Source organism: Girardinichthys multiradiatus, chromosome 21 (genome assembly GCF_021462225.1).
Source record: "Girardinichthys multiradiatus isolate DD_20200921_A chromosome 21, DD_fGirMul_XY1, whole genome shotgun sequence".
Taxonomy (NCBI): domain Eukaryota; kingdom Metazoa; phylum Chordata; class Actinopteri; order Cyprinodontiformes; family Goodeidae; genus Girardinichthys; species Girardinichthys multiradiatus.
In genome coordinates, this window is record NC_061813.1 from 22,477,440 (window position 1) to 22,500,630 (window position 23,191).

The 23,191-nt window shown below is 39.2% G+C and overlaps 1 protein-coding gene across 1 annotated transcript in view; it reads left to right on the forward strand.

The window, feature by feature from the left end:
* Positions 1 to 1,633: 1,633 nt before the first annotated feature.
* Positions 1,634 to 23,191, forward strand: part of trpa1b (transient receptor potential cation channel, subfamily A, member 1b) — a 38,364-nt gene continuing 16,806 nt past the window's right edge. Inside the window, exons 1-12 of the mRNA XM_047350128.1 lie at positions 1,634 to 1,695; positions 3,433 to 3,559; positions 3,794 to 3,896; positions 10,752 to 10,914; positions 11,111 to 11,286; positions 12,823 to 12,930; positions 13,058 to 13,166; positions 13,568 to 13,713; positions 14,423 to 14,559; positions 15,940 to 15,988; positions 17,384 to 17,483; positions 17,591 to 17,691. Of these exons, the coding sequence (XP_047206084.1) occupies positions 3,801 to 3,896; positions 10,752 to 10,914; positions 11,111 to 11,286; positions 12,823 to 12,930; positions 13,058 to 13,166; positions 13,568 to 13,713; positions 14,423 to 14,559; positions 15,940 to 15,988; positions 17,384 to 17,483; positions 17,591 to 17,691 (1,185 nt within the window). The 5' untranslated portion in view covers positions 1,634 to 1,695; positions 3,433 to 3,559; positions 3,794 to 3,800. The remainder of the gene's footprint in view (positions 1,696 to 3,432; positions 3,560 to 3,793; positions 3,897 to 10,751; positions 10,915 to 11,110; positions 11,287 to 12,822; positions 12,931 to 13,057; positions 13,167 to 13,567; positions 13,714 to 14,422; positions 14,560 to 15,939; positions 15,989 to 17,383; positions 17,484 to 17,590; positions 17,692 to 23,191) is intronic.

The following is a 23,191-nucleotide window of genomic DNA, read 5'->3' on the forward strand; positions in this document are numbered from 1 at the left end:
TCCCGATCACGCCACTCCAGGTGTCACTGTCGTTTCCCACGTGGGCGTTGAAGTCCACCAGCAGAATAATGGAGTCCCCGGGAAGGGCACTATACAGCACCCCCGACAGGGACACCAAGAAGGCCGGGTACTCCGCACTACCACTCGGCCCGTATGCCGAAATGACAGTCAGAGACCTGTCCCCAACCTGAAGGCGCAGGGATGCGACCCTGTCATCCAGTGGGGTAAACCCCAACACGAGACGGCTGAGCTGGGGGGCAACAAGCATACCCACCCCAGTCTGCCGCCTCTCCCCGTGGGCCACTCCAGAGTAGAACAGAGTCCAGCCCCTCTCGAGGAGATGGGTTCCAGAGCCCATGCTGTACGTGGAGGCGAGCCTGACTATTTCTAGTCGATATCTCTCGACCTCCCACACGAGCTCAGGCTCCTTCCCCCCCAGCGAGGTGACATTCCATGTCCCTAGAGCCAGCCTAAGCATCCGGGGATCGGGCCGCCAGGGTCTCCACCTTCGTCCGCCGCCCAATCCTCTATGCACTGGTCCCTCACGGTTCCCCCTGCAGGTGGTGGGCCCACTGGGGGATGGCCTCGCATCTCTCGTTCGGGCTTGGCCCGGCCGGGTCCCGTGAGGAGCAACCCAGCCACCAGGCGCTCTCCGACAAGTCCCGACCCCAGGCCTGGCTCCAGGGTGGACCCCTGCTCCGCCGTACCAGTCAATGTCACGTGCTTCGATTTAGTAGTCGTCATGAGGGGTTCTTTAACCGCTCTTTGTCTGACCGTCAGCTAGAGCCTGTTTGCCATGGGAGACCCAGACAACATAGCCTTTAGGATCATTCGAGCACTCAAACCCCTCCACCACGTTAAGGTGGCAGTTCAAGGAGGGGTGTATATATATATATATATATATATATATATATTATATTATATTATATATAATATCCATCTATATTCATATAGGAATGAGAGCAAAATGAAAGTTTTGTAATGGGCTGGCCAGAGTCCAGGACTAAATCAGACAGAAAGTCTGTGGATCACCTGAATAGCAGTAGACCAGAGATCTCAATTTATGGAAGGCAAAGAGGTCAAAACAGACCAACAATTGGTTTATTGGTTTTTCAGTAGATTTGTGCATAATAAATGTCCCATAATATGCAGAAAAGGTTTTGAAATTAATGATTATTGTTTTATTTTTGCACATCTCAAAAGCCTGGCCTTTTAACAGGCGTGTGGTACATGCAAAAAGTGTGTTCTCTCTGTAGTTGCTTGAAAACTTTGGTACATATAAATTGAAATCATGGTGAAACTTGTTTTTCACAAATTTTGAACTTTGGCGTTTGTGCTTGAAAGATTCTAACCAGATTACATGAAACTTTTTGAAGTAATTTTGTCTAATACAGGAACCTAATGACTAAGACAGTATCCAGCTTTCAGAAACTTTATTAAAACGGATTATAAAGAAATAAAATGTATTATGTTCATTGTATTACTGCATTGGTTCCAGTCAAGTGTCCTATCAGGTTACACCTCTCCCTGACTATGGAAAGTGAGTCCCTGTTCTGCTCACAGGAGGGCAGAACATTGCCTGCATTAGGCAACACCCATGGAAATGACTTGCTTCCCACACTATTTAAAGCCTTTTAGTGGTGGTGAAGGGAGCATCTGGATAGCCCAGCTCAGGAGCAGCATCACACACGTACAGTAAGTACATCTTGTCTCCATGGATGTCTTTAATCTTTTATGCTTAGAATTTTGTTTTAATGATATTTGCTGTTTCTGAATATTTTTTTATGTAGAATAATTTCTAGATGATTTGATTAACAACATTTACAGTTTATGATAATTGTTTTACTCTTTTTTACGTTATATTTGAAAATAATTTAGATCATTTAGATTATTACATTTTACTATAATATATATTATATATATTGTTTTATACCTTATATTTTACTATCATTCTACGATTGACATTCCATTTTGGAGTGACAAAATCTGCTATTATTTGGGAATTAATCTGTTTTAAAACTCTTACTTGTTTTAGAACACTAAATGTAATACAATTTTTATATGTCGTATATGACATACAGATAAATAAAACGTACCAGGCATCTAGAAAGTGATAAATAAATAAATGAGTGATAAATTAAAAGTACCAGGCATCTAGAATGTGCCCAAAAGCACATCAAGATAAAAAAGAAAGGGGGATAATATAAAGGAAAGAGATAAAATAATAAGAGACAAATAATATAAATATATCAATAACGTTTTTTCAGAAAAATTGCTAAATGTAATTTTACCCTAATCTATTTGGATATGCAAACAGTTGTCTTATTTGTTTAAGACTATTACCTCTTAGTGCTTCTATACTCTTGAATCTTAATGATAGAATAAATCCTTGTATTTGTAAAACAGCCACAGTTGTTTTCTTGTTTTGTTGGAAAAATTGCTCAACCAGTGCCTATTAGTGCTCTTCCTAGACATGTGGCTCCTTCAAGCAGATATGTGACAGGATCAACTGTAGAAACCAGTGGCACACATTTGCTACAGCTTCTCGGAAATGATGAGCGTTATCACATTCTCTGGCCTCTTTACCAAATTCACCATATTAGAGAAGATCAAATTATACAGAAGGTTTTGTTGAGCATTGCAAAATTGGTTCTGTGCTGCAGAAGATGTGCAAGAAATCATGACTCAATAGTGGTACTGATTGCAAACCATCATTTAGTATTGTGCACTTATATTTGTGGTTAAAGCTTAAGTGCAATTCTAAATCGCATATAAAGTGGGGCACTAAGCTAGAGCTATATCACTGATTGAAACGTAAATTCTAATAAGAAACAGGTAAATAGGTTACAGCTACAAGTAAAAAATAACTTATGTATGCATTTTTATTTATAGTATTGAATAAACCAATCTTTACTTTGAGTGTTTTCTCATCTATGGCACTCAACAACCATTTACTAGAATGCAGAGACACCCCAAGAGAAGTGAATAAATGTAATGGCTTTGGTGACCACAGCTCACTGAGCCTACAGTTAATTATCAAACTTTAATCTGGACTGGCTCATTCTGCCACCCTTAATGGAAAAGTCCTTGTTAGAATCAATGTTCAGGGCCACTGATCCATGTTCGATTGCCTAAATGTTTGTTGTGAGCTGTCACTGACTGTGTAGAAATGCGTTTTTGAATCAGGTGGTCAGCAGAAACCAAACATTTCCACAAAATAACTTCCCGGCCAGACAAACAAGAAACCCTAAAAGCTACAGTATGTTATGGCAAGGGACAGCGGCAGTTTGTGAAAGCAATACATCTACAATAAATAAAGGGGATTCCTGTGAATTTTATGTCCCAAAAAGTAGTTTATAGTTTGGACTTTGGATGTGACTGATGGGCTTTATGGAGCATATTATAAGGTCTCTCTCAATCTTGTTCACCCAGGATCACCCCGTAGGCCACCTGGGAAGGACCCAAACAAGCCACAAGCAAGCTGTGAAGGACATCGTCATTTTCTTAAACTGAAAGTCTCAGCCTCCAAAATACTCCATAGATCTAAATGCCCTTCTGGGTAAAGACAAAGACATCTATGCACATTTCTCCTTTTGGCAACAATGCCTTATCTGCTCTGTCAAAGAGCAACTCTCTGTTCTTGAGCACATTTAGCAGCCTGTTTGCACTTAGTCCTAATGCTTCATTGAGAATATAGTGGATTTGTTTTCCATGTTTCCGTTTTGCTGTTTCATACATGTTGAATGTTTAAATGGTATAAAAAGCCTCCATTGTTAAGCCCCTGTCTCCTCAGCTAAGGGATGAACTTCAGCAGAGATGTGGCGCGCCAGACCAGTTGTTATACTTACGTAATAGAGGATGAAGATTCAGCCCTGGCGACTCTAAATGCAGTCGAGGTGAGATTAATTTTACATTGTAAAACTCTGAACTCTTGTATCTCAATCGCACTAAAGGCATACGAAAAATAGCCTTCAGACTTCACTCAAACTTATACTATACAGACTCCAGACTTGACCCAGACTCAAGGTCTGGGACCCGGGTCTTTATCTTATGTACTATAGTTGTAAATTAATAATGTTTTCCTATTTGAGGCTCCGCTCTAGTGTATACAAATGACCAGTTATTACTGCAGTGTTGCGTATACTAATTATAAATTTTCTGCTTTGTACTTGCCCATTGGAGGTAGTGACGATAACTTCAATATTTGTCTATTTTATGTTGGCATCTAGCAACATTTACAGTAAGTTAGCCACAAACCTCAGCTCTGACTTGGATTGTCCATCCATTGTCTACACTTGCGTTTAAGGGTTGTAGGGGGCTGGTACCTATCACCAGCAGTTATGGGTGAGAGGTGGGGTACACCCAGGACAGGTCTGCAGTCCATCACAGAGCAACACAGACACACACAGGAAAAACAGACATGCACACACACACACACACACGCTAATACTTAAGGGAAGTTCAGAGTAATCAGTTGACCCAACAGTCATGTCTTTTGGACTTCAGAAATAGGCCATTGTACACAGAGGGAACCTATGCATGCACAGCTAGGAAATGCAAATTCCATGCAGAAAGACTGATTTGAATTCATAATTTACACAAATCCTGTGTAATGGGCTAGATGACCTGCCTTTGGTGTAAGATTCTTAATTTCAGTCAGAGATTTGAGACTTGGTTTATTCTTCGGGCAAAGGAAATTATGCTTGACATGGACTGGCTGTTTAAATACATAAGACTTGAGGGCAAAAGGCTTCAGACCTGACTTGGACTTTGAAACATTACAGACTGGAACTAGGCTTGCCCTTTAAGGACCTGGGACTAGACTTCAGTTTGGGGTAAAGGAGTTGAGACTTGACTTGGAATTGCCTCACAGGGATGAAAGACTGGAGACTTGACTTAGTTTGGAAAACACGACATATGAACATCTCTGTAAAGAGTATCCACTCTTGGTGACAAAGAGTTTCAAAGGCTTATCAAACATTTCTTATCATATTTGTGTTGGTTTTTGCAAAGTTAATGACAACAGAATTTTTAAATAAAACTTACAGGTAGGTCTTGAACACAGAGAGCAGGACATGGGACATAAGCAGATAATCTGGTAGTGACAAAAGGAGCAGTACAGCAGACCATCCGGCAGTCCATCAGAAGGATCCAGCAATGAACAATAAGAAGTCAAAGGCTAAAATACTGCAGTAAGATTGGACATAGACCATGGAACCAGATGAGCTAATCAGAGAAATGAGAAACAGTGGAAATAGAGTGAAAGGAGGGAGCTAAGGCAGAGAGACTAATTAAGCAGAAAGGAGCAGAACAGAGATGAAAAGAAACTCAGAAGAAGATCTAGTAGAAATAATTCCAACTGAACAAAGAACACAAGAATGAACTAAGAAACTAATAAACAAAAGAATGAACTAAAATAGCAACACGTGTTGAACATAAACAACAGAGGAATAAAGAAAACAGACACATAAAACAAACCCAAACACTCAAACATCTAAGGATGCTAACAGTTCTTTTATATTTTATTTTCAATTATTAAATGGATCCATAAGGGTCAATTTATCCAGTCAACAAACCAGAAAATAAAACATCTTAACATCATAACAACTCATTCACATTCACATATTAATTCCAACATATAAGCAAATCATATTCTATGATTTGTTGAGTATAAAAATAAGTTGTAACAAAAATAAGCCTTAAAATAGTTCTGTTTCTTTACTTTTATTTTTCACATTTTCCCCTACTGCATAGCATATAAATCTGGGATGTTTCTCCAGGAGAAGGGGCAATAATCTTCTTTAGCCCCAAGGACCGAGCAAACAAATGATTTTATCTCTGCCGTAAAAAGCCCTAGCCTGTATCTGAGTTATTATTTAGTTTGCTCTGATTATTGAATGCGGACTTAAATTAAAGAATTGGTTGTTGCATTTTGTTATTTTTATTTCCAACAGCAAGACCTTTGTTTTTTTGTGAACTTGCTTCAGGTGGTGCAGATTTCTGATACATATTGTGACTATTTCACTTCTTAGATCCATCAAAACAGAACATTGTGTTTGTTCATAAAAACTCTCATTTGTGCAATTAGAACAGCCTGAGAAAATATGTAATAAGAATTGCAAACCAGTATTTATATTTATTGAAATGTTAATGTTTAGGTTGCAGTTTCTTTGCAACAAAATCACCGATGACAAGAAATACAGATATGTTTACATTAAATGTATTTTTACTCTTCTGTTCTTTATATATTCTTTATAATGTCAAGATTAATTAGAATTATAGAAATGGAAAAGAGTAAACAAATTATGTGTTAAGTGCTTATTGTAGGATGTGTCACCAAAACATCTGTGGTGACTCGTCTTTCTACGCTGCTGTCTGATAACCTTGTTTAGGTCAGGGTTTAAATAGGTAAAACTTTAGAGTTGGAAAATATTTAAGGTCTGGTCCGACATTTGCATGAATGCCAAATTGTTTTTGTGCTTTTAATAATTTATTTGAAGCACTATTTTTCAAATGTAGATTTACAATTCATTAGCAAATAAATAGGGGAAACAGAATTTATGCAGGTGAAAAAATATACATACTGGCTCATATGAAAGTTGTACACACTTGCAGTCATCACCAATAAAATAGAATAGAATGGGATAAAATAGTCTTTATTGTCATTGTACTGGGGGTACAACTAAATTGTTGTGTAACTCTGGCTGAATATTTGAGCATTCGTATGAAAAATGGTAGAGCTCATTCAAATAAATATTGTTTCCTGGCATGGACAAATCCACAAATTTTCATTAGGGTTTGAGGTCAGCACCAATTCATACGCCTAAAATTAGCCTGCTTTAATGAAATAAAGAAACAGTTTTAATGAGTTTTAGCGATTGGTGTCAACTTTAAACACCCAGTTACTTTAAGGTTGTAACAGTCTAGAAGTTGATCTTGGGTTACAAAAATAATTTGTAGGTAGTCCCTCATCTTCAGTTTTACATTCACTTGGGAAAAACAACATCACCCCTGGCAGCTTATAAGCTTCACAGTATGATGCTACCAGCAACATGCTTGACAATTTGAATTTAGAATCAGAATCAGAAAAAAATGAGGAGTTGGCTTTGGTGGTGAGGTGCTACACATGGACAAACATACAGTTGACATAAACAAATTTGGAAATATGTAGTTAAAAACAAAATAAGTTGTATAGGAATGTTATGAGAAAAATATAGCACTGTGGCAAATATTAAAAATATACAATAATAACAATATAGAATTAAATGAAATAGTATTTACATGTGCTGAGATGTTCGTACTATTTGTGAGGGTAAGTGTCAGTGGGGGACCAGGGCCTTGTTAATGAGGCTAGCTGCAGATGGGAAGAAGCTGTTTTTGTGGCGAGAGGTTTTTGTCCTAATGGACCCCAGCCTCCTGCCAGAGGGGAGAGTTTGAAACAGTTTATGTCCAGGGTGAGAGGAGTCAGCTGTAATCTTTCCTGTAGACAGCTATTCAGCACAGTTCTTTAGGGTGGATGGGGAGACATAGGGGAGACATAGTCTGGTCCAGCTGCTTTGTGGGGTTTCTGCCTCTTAAACAGTCTACTGTTCTATCACCTAAAGAACTCCAGGATCTCCAGGATTAAAGGACTAATGTCTCAGCAGGACCTTGAAAAACTAATTCATGCGTTCATCTTTAGTAGAATTGATTGCTGCAACGGTATCTTCACAGGTCCGCCTAAAAAGTCGATCAGACAGCTGCAGTTGATCCAGAACGCTGCTGCCCGCGTCCTCACTAGAACAAAGAAAGTGGAGCACATCACCCCGGTTCTAAAGTCCCTACACTGGCTCCCTGTAGCTCAGAGAATAGAGTTTAAAATACTTCTGTTAGTCTATAAATCACTGAATGGCTTAGCACCAAAATACATTACCGACTTGTTGTCAGTGTATCAACCACGCAGACCTCTCAGGTGTTCTGGCTCAAATCTACTCTGCATACCCAGAACCAGAACCAAACATGGAGAAGCAGCTTTTAGTTCTTATGCTCCACTAATCTGGAATAAACTCCCAGAAAACTGTAAAAGTGCTGAAACCCTAAATTGCTTCAAATCAAGATTAAAAATGTATTTGTTTAGAGTGGCCTTTGACTGTGCCATCTAAACATTATTAGTTATGTTTTCAGTCCAACTTTCCTTTCATTTTCTTATCCATCATTCTATTCTATTCAATTCAGTTTATTTAAATAGCGCCAATTCACAACACATTCTCTTTATTATTATTTTTTATTACCTCTGTTGTTTGATTTTCTGTATCATTGTAATGTTTTTTCTTATGTACAGCTCCTTGAGTGCCTTGTTGCTGAAAAGTGCTATATAAATAAACTTGACTTGACTTGACTACTGACTTCCTTCTCTGAAATGGAGAGAGGAGGAGAGGGGGTGGAGTGGGTGGAGCTGGTCAACTCTGAGGAGAGAGGGGAGGAAATGGTGGACTGGGGATGAGTGGAAGAAGCACGGGGGATGGTGAGCGATTGCCCCCTCCTTTTCCAACCCTTGCTGTCTGAGTTTGGCTGTAAACCAAGGTTTGTCAGTGTTATAACTCGCCCTTGTGCGTATTGACATACAGATATCCTCACAGAGGCTGATGTAGGACATCATACCTCTGTAAACTCGTCCAGGTTGTTGGTAGCATTCCTAAAAACATCCCAGTCAAGGCCGTCCAAACATGCAGATTCCTGCAAACATGAAGATTATGTACAGCTTCACTGGTCCACTTCTTTGATGACTCGACCACAGGTTTACAGAGCTTTATCTTCAGCCTGTATGCAGGAATGAGATGGACCATCACGAGATCAGAGTGACCCAGAGCAGCCGGGGGACTGTGTGATAGGCACTGCTTACTGTGGTGTACCGGTGATGCAAAGTTTTTCCAAAAGTTTACAACTTGTGAAGTGTTCTTTGATTTGAATACCTCGCATTGACTCCATCAAAGACATTCTTTTTGACAAAATCGCTCAATCTTTGCCTCATAAAGTCAATAGAAATATAAAAAATACAGTGGGGAGAACAAATATTTACTGTTTTCCCACTTGCAAAGCATGTAGAAGTCTTTAATTGTTGTCCTAGGTACTCTTTAACTGTGAGTGATTAATTCTAAAACAAAATCTAGAAAATCCCATTGTTTGATTTCTAGGTAATTCATTTGCATTTTATTGCATGACATAAGTATTTGATCACCTAACCACCAATAAGAATCCCACCTCTCACGGGTCTGTTAGTTCATCTTTAAGAAGCTCTCCTGTTCTCCACTCATTACCTGTATTAACTGCACCTGTTTGAACTTGTTATCTGTATAAAAGACACCTGTCCACACACACAATCAAACAAACTCCAACCTCTCCACCATGGCCAAGACCAGACAGCTGTCTAAAGACATCAGGGATAAAATAGCAGACCTACACAAGAATGGGATGGGCTACAGGAAAATAGCCAAGCAGCTTGGTGAGAAGCAACGACTGTTGTCGCAATCATAAGAGAATGGAAAAAGTTCTAGAAGAAGGCCAATCTCCCTTGGTCTGGGGCTCCATGCAAGATCTCACCTCGTGGGGCATCAGTGATCATGAGGAAGGTGAAGGATCAGCCCAGAACTACACAGCAGGACCTAGTCAAAGACCTGAAGAGAGATGGGACCACAGTCTCAAAGAAGACCATTAGTAACACACTATGTCGCCATGGATTAAAATCCTGCAGCGCATGCAAGGTTCCCCTGCTCAAGCCAGTGCATGTCTAGGCCCATCTGAAGTTTGCCAATAACCATCTGGATGATTCAGAGGAGGAATGGGAGAAGGTCATGTGTTCTGATGAGACAAAAATAGAGCTTTTTGATCTAAACTCCACTCGCCGTGTTTGGAGGAAGAAGGATGAGAACAACCCCAAGAACACCATCCTTACCTTGAAGCATTGAGGTGGAAACATCATTCTTTGGGGATGCTTTTCTGCAAAGGGGACGGGACGACGGTGCCATATTGAGTGGAGGATGGATGGGGCCATGTATCAGGAGATCTTAGCCAACAACCTCCTTCTCTCAGTAAGGGCACTGAAGATGGGTTGTGGCTGGTTCTTCCAGCATGACAACGACCCGAAGCACACAGCCAGGGTAACTGAGGAGTTGCTCCTTAAGAAGCATCTCAAGGTCCTGGAGTGGCCTACCCAGTCTCCAGACCTGAACCCAATTGAAAATCTTTGGAGGAAGCCCTTCAAGTTTTCAACTTTTCCAAAAACTATAAAGCTGAACAACTCAAAGTATTTTGCGGTAGACTAAAAACCAGGTACCTATAGAAGAAAAACAGTTTAAAAATGTTCCCTATGTTGGATGAAACAATCAATTTCACTTAATTTATTGCTTTGTTTCAAGGTAGATATTGTAGCTAATAACTGTTCAGTAAAATATTGGTAAACACATCAAAAACCCCAAGAGAGCCAGTCATTGGAATGTTAAGTATTTTCCTTTTAAATATATTAAATTCTTGATATAATAAGCAATAAGTCAGAGAAAAGTCTTCCCAAACAGATAGCTTCTCTTCTCTCTCGATAACTACTCGTTTCGCCCAGATTTAACCAAAAAGACAGTTATTTAAAAATAGAAGCTTTCTTTGCAACAGTATCCTAAGCAAACAGGCAGATAATCATGACAATGCACAAGATACACAAACGAAGTGCATCTGTGTGGATCAGTATCGTGAACATATACTGCAATCAATATTACTGTCAGTTGGCAGAGAAGGGGGACCTGGCACTTCTGGAGAACCTGGTGAGGAAGAGCCCAGAGGTCCTCGGTGAGAAAGATGAATGTGGAGCCAGTCCACTTCATCATGCTGCTGCAGGGGGCCACGTCACTCTCATTCAATTTATCACCTCTGTCATAGATTCACAGGGTAAGCATGACTCATCATTGATCATAGTGCACTGCTGAATGCTTTATTGGAATTATCATAATTCTGTCTTAAAGGGGCTTTGACTAAATGTTTTTCTTCTGCATTCTGTAATATGGTGCATATCAAAATGGTGAGGATATAAAACAATGTACATGCATGTTTGTGTTTTCGCATGTGTTCGCGTGTTATGTCACAGAACTGAACAGCCGTGATGACCAGGGCAATGTGCCTCTGCACTGGGCAGTGGAGAAGAACAAAGCGGAGAGCTGCAGGGTCCTTCTTGACCTAGGGGCCGACCCCAACATCCTCAACAATGCCCTCCTGTCCCCCCTGCACGTGGCAGTCAGCCTTGGACACAACAACCTGGTAGAGGTGAGAAGGCTGAGAGTGCACCTTAAAATAAACTCATCTTTTATTACAGCAGCACAATTTTACACTGAAATGTACAGAAAAATCCAACCTTTGCATACCACTATTAAAGATTTCATCACTGTTTTCAATTCACAGTTTTATTTTTAAGTTATCAGAGTGTTACTTGTTACTTGAGTTGTTATTTTAATGTATAATTTATGACATCCTGTTTTGCTGGGGCATGAATATTACCTGACACAGAGGCCCACTTCTCTTCACCCTTAAAAAGGGGAAATAAATTAGAACATGCAATTCACATGTTGATATGCTTTGGTCAAAAAATAAGTAGTTGCCTAAACTTGCCAAAATCTTCAGTCAGAGAAATAATTAAAAAGCTCAAACCAACTGAACAGTGAGAAACGAGACTGGATGAGGTCCAGAAGTTATTTGGCCATTATGCAGAGGGAAGAGGATGAGGAGGGAGAAAAGCCTCTCAAGAGCTCACTGTTTAAGAACTGCAGTAAAAAAACTGTACCTACAAAAGTAACAAAATAACGCAAAGTTATCACGTTGGATTGATATTTCTGTTGGAAATAATACTTTATTCTCAAGGCCTTGTAAGAGTATTCTCATCCCTTGAAATGTTTCTCATGTGGTCAAACTAAGCCTGCTTTATTGTACTTTAATCTATTTTATTTGTATTTTATTTGTGTTTGAATTATATAAGGCTGACATGAAGTATTCCACAGTGTTGAAACAAAAGTAAAATTGTACATAATTTAACATTTTTGTACAAAGAAAAAACCTGAAAAGTGTGGCTTGCACACAAATTCCATCCAACACAGTAACCAAAACTACAACAAGTGGCGCAACATGCCAATCTCTATTGCCCAGGAGGTCCTCATGTGAGTACAGACAAACTAAGTAGGGAAAGCTTGTAATGCTTATTTAGGCTCATTAAAACTAGTACAGCAACTATTCAACAAGTGTTACAAATCTTATTCTATGGCCAGAAATGCCCACATCATTGAAAAGAGGTGCTTAGTGGTGGAATCAGGACTATAAATTACAAACAGATGGACCTCACGTACTGATTAGTTGACCTCTAAAAGCAACTGGTTTTGCTTTAGGGGATTGTATTTAGGGGTAGACCACGTTCAATATAAACATAAATCAGATTTTAATTTCTAAAAAAGTTTGAAAACCAGAGAAATTCAAGAGGTGTGAATACTTTTGTGAAACACCCTAATACCAAATTACAATCAACCTTTGTGGGTCCTACATTTAGCAATGTAACATTTTACAGATTTTACGTCAATATAAAAAAGAACAATGATACTAGTAGTATCACATGGTGTCCCACGTATATTTGAAAAGTCTAGATACTTAATATTTCACACAGAAAGACACCTGTCTTGGTCAGTGCAGTATTTGGCTCTTCTCCTCAACCTGACACAGCATGGTTTGGAATGAAGGACAATGAAGGATGTGTTGGTAGGACACATAATGATGTCACAGATTGGATAACACTTTTTTTTTAATCCCTGCCACCTTTAGCTGCTTTTGTCCTACAGTATGACAGACTGCAACCTACAAGGAGACCTTGGAAACACCCCACTAATACTGGCCTGCTCCCTCAATAACTGTGAGGCTTTGAGTATACTGGTACGTACCAATTTCAGTTTCTATTTCACCACCAGCTTAGCATCTTAACAGAACTGTACCATAGTAGAAGACAACAACAGCTTTGCCTCCAATAAAACATGGTCTCCCCTTGCCCTTCCTTTTAAAGATAAAGCACGGAGCCATGCTCTGCAGACAGAACAAGTTGGGCCATTTCGCCATGCACGCTGCTGCCTTCGCGGGAGCAAAGAAAGCCATGGAAGTTATTCTGAAAGCTGGTATGAAACAAAATTGGATCTGTCGACAAAATCTAAAAGTGTTGACAATAATGAACATTTTTAACAAGGCCAAATGGCAAATTAGGCTGATAGATTACAAAAGTTCACTTTGGCCCCGAGAGCCTCAAGAGACATTTTCAGGAAAAATGCTTGTGTATTCAATCCCTCAGAGAAACTCAGTGCTTGTGATAAGACTGTATGGTAAATTTTGGTTTGTTGGAGGAAGTTTTCTTCATGTCCACTTTAATGGACACAGTTACTCATAACTTCCTTCGACTAAAATACTGACAGAAAAACAAAATTAAGTCAGAAATAGACAAGCTCAATAGAAAGTGTCAGTATGTACACAATATATCCTAAATACCAAGCATCAAGCAATGGTTGATTTAATTCATTGGCAGGAGAAGAGAATGGCCACAATGCAGTGTCCCACATCAATTATTTGGACAAGTCCAACAGCAGCCCTCTCCATCTGGCAGTGCGTGGTGGGAACTTCGAGGCCATCCGTCTCTGCATCGCCACTGGGGCCAAAATAGACCAGCAACAGGTATGTGACCAACAGATAGCATGAAAATGACTACAGTGCTCTGCATAAAGTTACACTTTCCATCAGCGTTTAAACCATCAATCACAACGCAGATGTTCATTTGATTATGACCACAGTTTTTTCCTATCTCCAATGATGGCATAGTTATAAACACAATACAAATGGTCCAATTCATCTCCCATCTGTCAATTGCACGCTGTGTTAGATTTGCATTTTTTTTTTGTTTGTTAAATTTCTACAGCCTATTTGCCTACACCTGTACAACATTTCCCTAGCAATTATGCTATTAGAACATGTCTCATCCCGCTCATCTGGGAGTGCTCATCATCTCCAGCTCCGGGCTAGTGGCCAGATCTACAGCAAGAGTATGGAATATAGCAAAAGCTTTAGTTGGCTAAATTAATACAAATTATCTTCACTTACACCATGGAGCTGAGTGGGGTAATCACTGCCCCCTTTTGTGCCAGTTCTTGTTATCTCAGCAAAAGGCTGAGATAAAACCCACAGTGTTAAACCACCCAGGCTGGGAGATACATCTCTAATGCTTCACTGGATGTATAAAGCATGTGCAAGATATGCTTTTGTGCATTCAAATACCTGCATATTTTACTCCGTCTTAATAGACCATTGCATGCAGATATGTGTTATATTAATGCATCGTTCATTCTTAATTCCACATACAGTAATGCAGTGATATTTTGTGGTTTAGAATGATCGCTGCACACCACTTCATTTGGCCTGCACTCAAGGCGCTATTGAGGTGGTAAAACTGATGCTGTCCACTGTGGACCAAGTAGAAGATGTCATCAGCCTGACTGATGGGGCTTGCCAGACCCCTCTGCACAGGTGGGTGTTCTCCTGTCATCCTAGCCAGAATGAATGTCAGCAGTTAGCCTCCTCTTATACTTCATTTGTTTTATCAAAGTGTGTTATTTGTTAATTAGACATAAAGAGATAGTTAATGAGATTTAACACGTGGGCCGTTCAAAGTAATGGTAAACAATACAAATCCTTTATAGGATTAACTATAAATAGATTAACTTTGTTTAAAATAATTTGTAATCAGCGAATAGTTCAGGTCAGATTTGCAGTTTTCCTGCTTGTCTTAATTTAAGGTGGCTCTAATGTTGAATACAGCATTAAAAATGCCACTTTTGTGTTTTCACAAATAGAATAAAAGTTTCTATAGTCCCACTTAAAAAAATAAATAAAATTCTGTTCAGTTTAGAAGGATCCCATTAGTTTTGATCAGTATTGTTAGATTTCATACCGGAAAGGCTAAAATCCAGTTCAAATTCCTTAAGAAAATGTGAAATGTTCCTTTAGTTAGGCAACGATTGGAAGTTCTAAAGCAGATACCAGCTCTAAATACTACTAGATAATTTAAAAGTGCTAAAGACTTTTCTAATGCTAAAGTTACAAAGTATTATTGTCCAGCCGGACAAGCAGCTCTTATTAGCCAACTCTGTCAACAAAACGATCTCAAAAGAACCACTTCATTTCTTACCTCACAAAGAGTTTTGGCTAATCAAGAATTAGCTAATCAGGCAAACTAGGATAAACCATACAGGCTGAAACCAAAGTATTTCTCATTAACTTTTGGATTTAAATATTAGCAGATCATTGGAAATTTTACAGTACTATGTGTATGATTAAATAAATATGACTCACAAGTGCAAATAAAGTTAGCCATTGAAGCAATCCCAACATTTTTTCCTATTTAGTTTTTTTGAGTGCTTCAAAAAAAGAGTTCATGTTGTAGAACGGAGCATAACGTACATTGCCATATTAAAGTTCTACAACAGTACATCATCAGTGTTACGATCCTGTGTAAAAAAAAATCACATCACATGATGTCTAATATGTTCCTTTTAATGCAGTAGCAGGTCTGTGCTGTCCTTAGATGATGGGTTTACAGACATGTTGATTAACAAATATCTTTCCGTCAGTCACGCAGTTGTACAAATCATCCACTTTAGACACTGCAAATGCAGAACGTCACCAGTCTGCGAGGAATTTATGATTGCTCTGCGTCATCTAAAGGAACAACTGCAACCCAGGAGATAAAAGATGAAATAATAAAGGAAAATCCATTTGTTATGTCACACTCTGATGAAACAGAATTAGAGTTAGGTCACTCTTATTCAACACTGGACACCATGACTGAGGTTTTTGGCTGTCGCATCTGTTTTTGTTGGTTTACAGCAACTGTGTTTGCTTTTCCAGGGCAACAATATTTGACCATGCAGAGCTGGCGGAGTACCTAATTTCTTTGGTAAATATAGCCCTCACAAATACACATGGACATGCAAGTACACATCTGTTAGGGAAACATCCTGTTTCAGGTTTAGGTATCATCATCAGAAGCTGTTGCTGTACTTGATATCCTGTTCTGCTGAGCCTGTTAAATTCTGAAACTATAAAATTGAGATGAACTGGCAAACATTACAAGACCAGGTCTGTCTCCGCTCTTCAGCCCAGACATTGTTAAAGTCAAAATTATTAAAGGTATCAAACAGGATTTACAGTGTTTTGGAAAAGTTTTGACACTCATAATACTAAAGAGAAAGGAATCAATCCATTACTTTTGTTTATTTCATATTTTACAAATAAAAATCCAAAAAGAGTGCCGTGCATTTTTGTTCAACCCCCTTTACTCTGGAACACCTAAATCCAGTGCTGCCAGTTGCCTTTTAGAAATAATGCAGGAAAACCACTGCTAAAAAAAAAACCATAAGATGTTGGGTTCAGGGCTTGTTACAAGAAGTCATATGGGGTTCACCAAATTGTGGAAGAGGTTGCTATGGTCAGACTAGACCAAAATTCAAAGTTTTGCCTATGTGAGCAGGGAAACTAACACTGCACATCACCCTGAGCACATCCACAATCATGTTTCACAGTGGGTATCACTGTGAAACATGATGGTGGCAGCATCATGCTGAGGGGCACTGCATGCTGCAGGCCTCCTAATGTGTGTTTTTAGAAATCGTCACTTTAGAAACTTTCTGTTCTTGACACAAGTTTATGATTTTTTCTTATTTGTGCAACTTCAATGCTTTTGTTTTTTCTTTGAGCTTTATAAAATGTTTAATTTGGTCTAAAAGCAAGGATAGTGTTAATGCAGTGGTCTTTGAATTAAATTATGTATTTAGGTTGAACATCTTTCATGTGACCATCTGGTCCCTCTAAAATGATCTTATGAAGGGAACATCAAATATGCTCTTAATATCTACTCACATATTAATGTAAAGAATTCCAGTGATTAAAGTTGCATGTTTCAGGTAAAAAGCATGCCTGCCTCCAGATGTAGAGAAAACATTGCACAGTTGGAGTTGATTTGTATGTAATATAATCCTTTCCATTTTAATACTATGAAACAAAAGATTATTGGACAGAGAGCGCCTGCTAAATGCAACTCTACCCCTGGGGATCTGTAGCAGTATAAACATTCCTAGGACCCAAATGAGCTCTACGAAGAGATACCCTTGCTCATAATTCTTGGTTTTTGTGAGGGAGACCAGTTAAACTAAAGTATGGTAGTGCTATTAATGCCAGAAATTGTTTCCATTTATAAATATCCATTCATACCCATGTTCTAAATGGTTTAATAAAATGAATACATTGAAAATAAATGAGGTAATGTTAAGGCTTTTGTGTATTTTCTTCCTAGGGTTCTGACCTGAACAGCACTGACTGCAAAGGAAACACCCCTTTGTTGTTGGCAACCAGCTGTGGAGCATGGAAGACTGTAGCTCTGCTACTGTCCAAAGGTGGGATAAAATGCTGCACACCTCTACCAGAAGTACACAGATTAAACGTATGATTACTGATAATGTTACTTGGTATAGGTTTTAAGTATATGCTCATAACTTTTAAGGGGCCGATGTGAATGTGAGAGACAAATGTGGCTGTAACTTCCTTCACCTGGCCATCCTGCAGCCCAAGGGTCTGAAAAATCTCCCAGAAGAAGTGCTACAGGTACGTATGGACTCGTTGCTCCACAAATTCACAATGTGGAGTTTAAAGAAAGGCATTAACATATTGGAATCTAATTAAAGCACTGTCCTCAATCAATTTGCCTTGAGCTCTGCTGTGAATGGCTCATTTATGGCAAGCCAATACAGAGGACTCCACTGCTAAATTAAAAGAGTGTTTTAAACATTATAGATTTTACTGAAGCAACAGTGGTTTCACAGATTTCAAAAAAGGAATTTGTTACAATATGAAACTGAGATTTCTAAATCAGGGCACCACCTGATCCGGAATCCTTAGCCAAATAACTTTCAGTCCGTCAGGTATTGTCTTGTTAATCCCAGCCCAATGTGGCATGGCATTATAGAACAATAGATGAAAGAGGAGATTCTTTCATCAGCAAGGTCTGCATACATTAGAGAATAAACACAAAGAAACTTTGTTCCAAAATCTAAGAATTCATTGACAGAAAGTAATTAAACTTCAAGATAAAATTAACCAACTGTTCTATTAGACTAGTACATTACTAAGTAAAAATAAGAAGAATGAGGAAAACATCCTCTACAAAAGGGGAACGAATTTTAGCCAAAAAAATCTCTCTTCTTTAAGAACAAAGGTTTATCCTGAGGAATTTAGAGTGGGGTCAAATTAGTTTTAAAACTAATTAAGAATAACCCTTGTGTTCAAGCAAATCACAATGCAAAAAAATGGAAAATAAAATATTTCAATAAAACAATATTTTGAAAAGTCAAAATAGAGATCAACAAAAATGTAAAAATTTGATTTTTAATGTTTCAAACTGCCACTATTATTTTAGCAAAATAAAATTTTTAAATCTTATTTGGCAAAATAACTTTTTGGACAATTGATTTTTAATGTTGTAAACCAGCCATCACAGTGGATAATGTTGAAATGGAGTGATGGACCACTGGCATAGCGACAAGGAATGTTTTAGCCTCTCACAAGATGGTGAATGAGTAGACAGACGTGATAGTGTTAGCAGGTTAGCAGTTCAGCTAACCAAAAGGAAAAATAGCAGCCTTTATATAGCAACCCCTTTAAGTCTCATATGTACTTTTATGACAATTAAATATTAATGTGCGTATGAGTGCTGGCGGTATGTTATGGTTGATTGTAGTGTGGCAAAAAGGAGCTTTGCTCTAAACACAGCCACTATGGCTTCCATTTTACCAGTAGTGTAGCTTTTAGCTTTAGCCTAGCAGATTCCGGAGACAATTTAACTCATTTATAGGATTATGTGGCTATAGTTTAAAAGGTTACTGAAAGGAGATGGAGGGAAAACACATAAAAGCGGCGCAGACTCATGTTACACAATTAAAAAAAACAACATTTACATTTTTTTAGACTAAATACATTTTCTCTGCCAAGACACAACCTCTTATGTTAGCCGTTCTGGTGAACAGGAGGACAGGAGGTCCAAAGGGCAATCAGTTGCAGAGCAGATGCCATCTCGGTTCAGCTGCCTTAGGGGAGCATCTGCTTCTCGGGCTGGCACATCAGGGCAGCATGTGGTGTTTGGATGAGCGTCTGCTTGAACTGGCATGCAGGAATGCGGTTTTGATGCCGTCTTCTTTGGGCAGTGGGGAAAACCACTTTAGTTAGAGACACCATCTATTATTTGGGAATCTCTGGCTCAGATTTGTTTTTTTTGTGCAGACACTCATAAAGAAAGATTAAGGCAACTAGTCTTATTTTGGCTAGTTTACGATTGACAGATACACAAACATCAGACCGTACTCAGCTATGGATTCTGGATGTGGTATTTATTCAGCCAATGAGATCATTCAGATGTTCATGCACACGTCTTCCCAATGCAACAAGTTAATGGTTGTGATTGAAGAGAACAAAACCACAGTTTTGTATTTTGATCTCATGCAATTCCAGCTGTGACTCCTCCTTCTGGGGAGTTTTTCTGAAAATGGATTAATGCATTCTAGTGTTCATAGTTGTTGCCCGTTTCTTTTGTATGTGTAGTTCCGTGATTGTTCTCCATCTATGGCTGGGTCCAACATTGGATATTAGCATTAAGTAGTTTATAAGTAGTTATTAAGTAGTTTATACCATTCAATACAGATGATCCAGTTTTACTCACTTTGACATGTCCAATGCAATTGTACTTGGGGGTGCATTACCTTGGCCCAAAGGTCGATGATCAAGTTAGATATCGTATCAGATGTGCAGCATTATACTGTGTCATGGACACTCATTGAATATACAAGCATTGCTATCAATTGATCACCACTTTTTAGAAAGTTGGATCCAATGGTGGTGAAAGCTGCAGACCCAGTAAACCCAAGAAAATAGTAAGGGTGATCTGGGAACGTATGGTGTCGTATGGTGAAGTCTCTGGAGATGGTTGGCCATCATTGTTGATACATCTCATCAATGTTGCACTGAAGACTGGGGGAACAAGATAGTAAATCCAATAAAAAAGATACCAGAAAGTGTGTACCAAATGTCAAGTAATGATATGTCTCAGCCACCCTTGGAAAGCTTACTCAAAGGTGCTGGAATGTAGGCTCTGACCATTTGTAAAATCTTGGATTCTGGGGGAGCAGTATGGCTTTTTTCCTGGTCATGGAACTGCGGTTGTTTAGTCCAGGATATAGAGAAGGCTTTTTACCTAGGCCCTTGAGGCATTTTTGTGGAAGACGTTGCAGGAGTATGAAATAACTAGCTATCTTGTAGTGGCTATCCAATCATTGTATCCCCAAAACAAGAGTTATGTCTGCATTCTTGGGTTAGAATTGGACTTGTTTCCAGTGTGGGTTAGACTTCCCTGGGGTTGCCCTGTGGTTTGCAGTTGCGTGTGAAGCTGCCAGAGTGAGAGTCTGCTCCTCCAAGTCTGAGGCCATGGTTCTCAACTGCAAAAAGGTGGATGGCTACCTCCTCATCAGGGGTAAGACTGCCTCAAGTGGATGAGCTGAAGTATCTTGATGTCTTGTTAAGAAGTGATGGTATAATGGATTGAGATTAGGGTCTTGTCTGCAGTAATGGGGACAGCTGAATCAAAAAGCTAAGTACTTGATTTATTGGTCTATCTTGTGAACCTCACCTACGGTCATTAGATATTTATCATGACTGATCGCACAAGTTCATACATTAAAGCAGCTAAAATAAGTGTCTTCTGTAGGGAGGATGCACTTAGCTATAGAGACAGGGCAAGAAGCTTGATCAACCAGGGGGAACTTGAAGTAGTACCAATGCTCTTTTACACTGAACAAATCCAGGTACTTCCAACTGGGGCAAACCACAAATCAACAGAAGGAAAAACATCTTCTTCCTTGCCATCATATTCTCAGGAATGGCCTGGGTAGAATAACATCTGGTTTCCCCTAATAGGATGAATGGATGGATTACAGAGTACCATATGTACATTTTTGAAATTCAGAAGTTATTGTGGGAGTTATTGTCCCACATGTTTAATTGAAAAACAAAATAAATTTATCAAAATATGTCACAAACTGTGAAACTGTCAAATTTAATTAAAACTGCAAGCAGCATTTGGCTGCCCTTGCTGCTTAGCACCACTTGGCCTGTGCTGCGACCGTGGGAGTCTTGCATTGCTGCCAAGCCAATAGCGAGCCCTCTGCTTGATTCTGGATGTCACCACTAGATGGTACCGTGAACAAGCTTTCATATGACCTTTGGTGAAGCATTAAAAAGTTGTCCAAAACCTAAGATTCCTGGCGGAAGGTGAGGTGACTTCTGGTTTGGTGGGATTAATGAAGACTTCCTGTTGTACTTTGAAGATGTTGTCTAAAATTATTATGTGTTATTAGTCAAAGTTCAAAACATGTGGAGACTGTCAAGGAAGGTCAATTAGCAAATAAACATTATTTGTTTGTCAGAGGGCAGGGCTGAAGTGATGTTATTAATTGACTATGCCAATGTGTTCAGCATTCATCCACAATGATGCACATAAAACTTGGTGTGGTCCAGTGGTGTATGAGCAAGATAAAGCCATTGAAATTTCCTAGGGGGTCCTGTTGATCCAAATTCCAATGTAATCCCATAGAGCTGTAAGGTGTTGAAAAAGATCAACCGTTTTCCGTTTAGAGTAAATTCAACCACTCTTGTGTAAATTTAGAGGCAAATGTATGCAAATGGCAAGATATAATAATTGGCCATGCTGCCACGCCCAGAGACTCTAGCCAACAATAACTGTTCCCAATAGGATTCAACATCACCTTGTTCAGTGTGATCACTCTGTGCTTGAAACCTATAAGAGTCAAAGTGTAAAAGAAGGATATCCACCAGTGAAACAGGTAACTTCTTGTTCTAAGTGTGTGGGGCTAAACTGATGTTAGCAAATAAGCATGTAAATATGATCAGTGCTGGTCTGAGATGACACACATATAGTTTGGTGATGCTGCAAGCTTATGTGTTGAAGTTATTACAGTTTCATCTTTCATGGTGAGAAGTCAGATTTTGAGGCTTGGCCACAGCAACATTCTTTCTTGTAGCAAAAAGCTTTTAAAAGCTTTCGATCGCTGATGTTTCTAGAATAAACTGAATCATTTTGAAGTTTGTACATGAAAAGCTGTAAGAGGAGTTCGCTCAGATACAACCTGTGTAAAAGAGACAAAATGGGGGCTTTGATCCAAAATGGCCAACTTCCTGGGGTTTGGATCATGACTCCCAGACACTTCTTTGTATATCCTGAGAAGTTAAATAGGTGTACCTAATTTTATAATCCTCGGACAAAGCATGGCTTGGAGGTGATTTTTAAAAATATTTAATGGGGCACTGTGAGGGCTGGACTAAGATTGATCCGATTGAATTTGGTGCAGATGAGATGATATATGTGGAAATTAGAGACAGACGTGAGGTTGCACTTCGCCATGCCGCCACGGCCATACCTTCCAGCATACAGTGTCTGTGTTCCAAACCAAGTGAGCAAAAAATGTATCATTTGACCACATAGGATTAATGGTCATGTAAAAGGGATAAATTCTAGAATTGCGCCGCTCAAGGTGGCAGCAGGTTGGAGTAGCTCTGTTACTTTTGATTCTGATTTATTCTTTTTTGGGAACTATTCCTCTTGTGGTGGATACAGTTGATTTTCTTTCGATGACTGTCCACTCCAGTGTCGAATGCTGTGCAGCTTGGAGGATTTTTCTTAAAACTTTCTATTTTTGGACATTTGTTATGATGCATTGCCATGGCAACGGGGTTGTTTCTTACAACCGGGAGCAGCTGATTAATATCTCAAAAGCTCAAATAATACTTCAGCTACAACCCCAAATCCCTGATGAGTTGAAAAGGAGACGCCGTGGATGCAGAGCAGGAGCTAAGAGAAGAGAGAGAAGGAGGAAGGTGTTGTGGAAGACCTCTTGTCTTGTTCCGGTACCAAAGAAAACTCACCCATCAGTCCTCAATGACTATAGACCTGTTGCCCTGACATCTCACATCATGAAGGTCCTAGAGAGACTCCTGTTGGCCCACCTGAGTAAGCAAACAGTAAACCATCAGGACCCCCTTC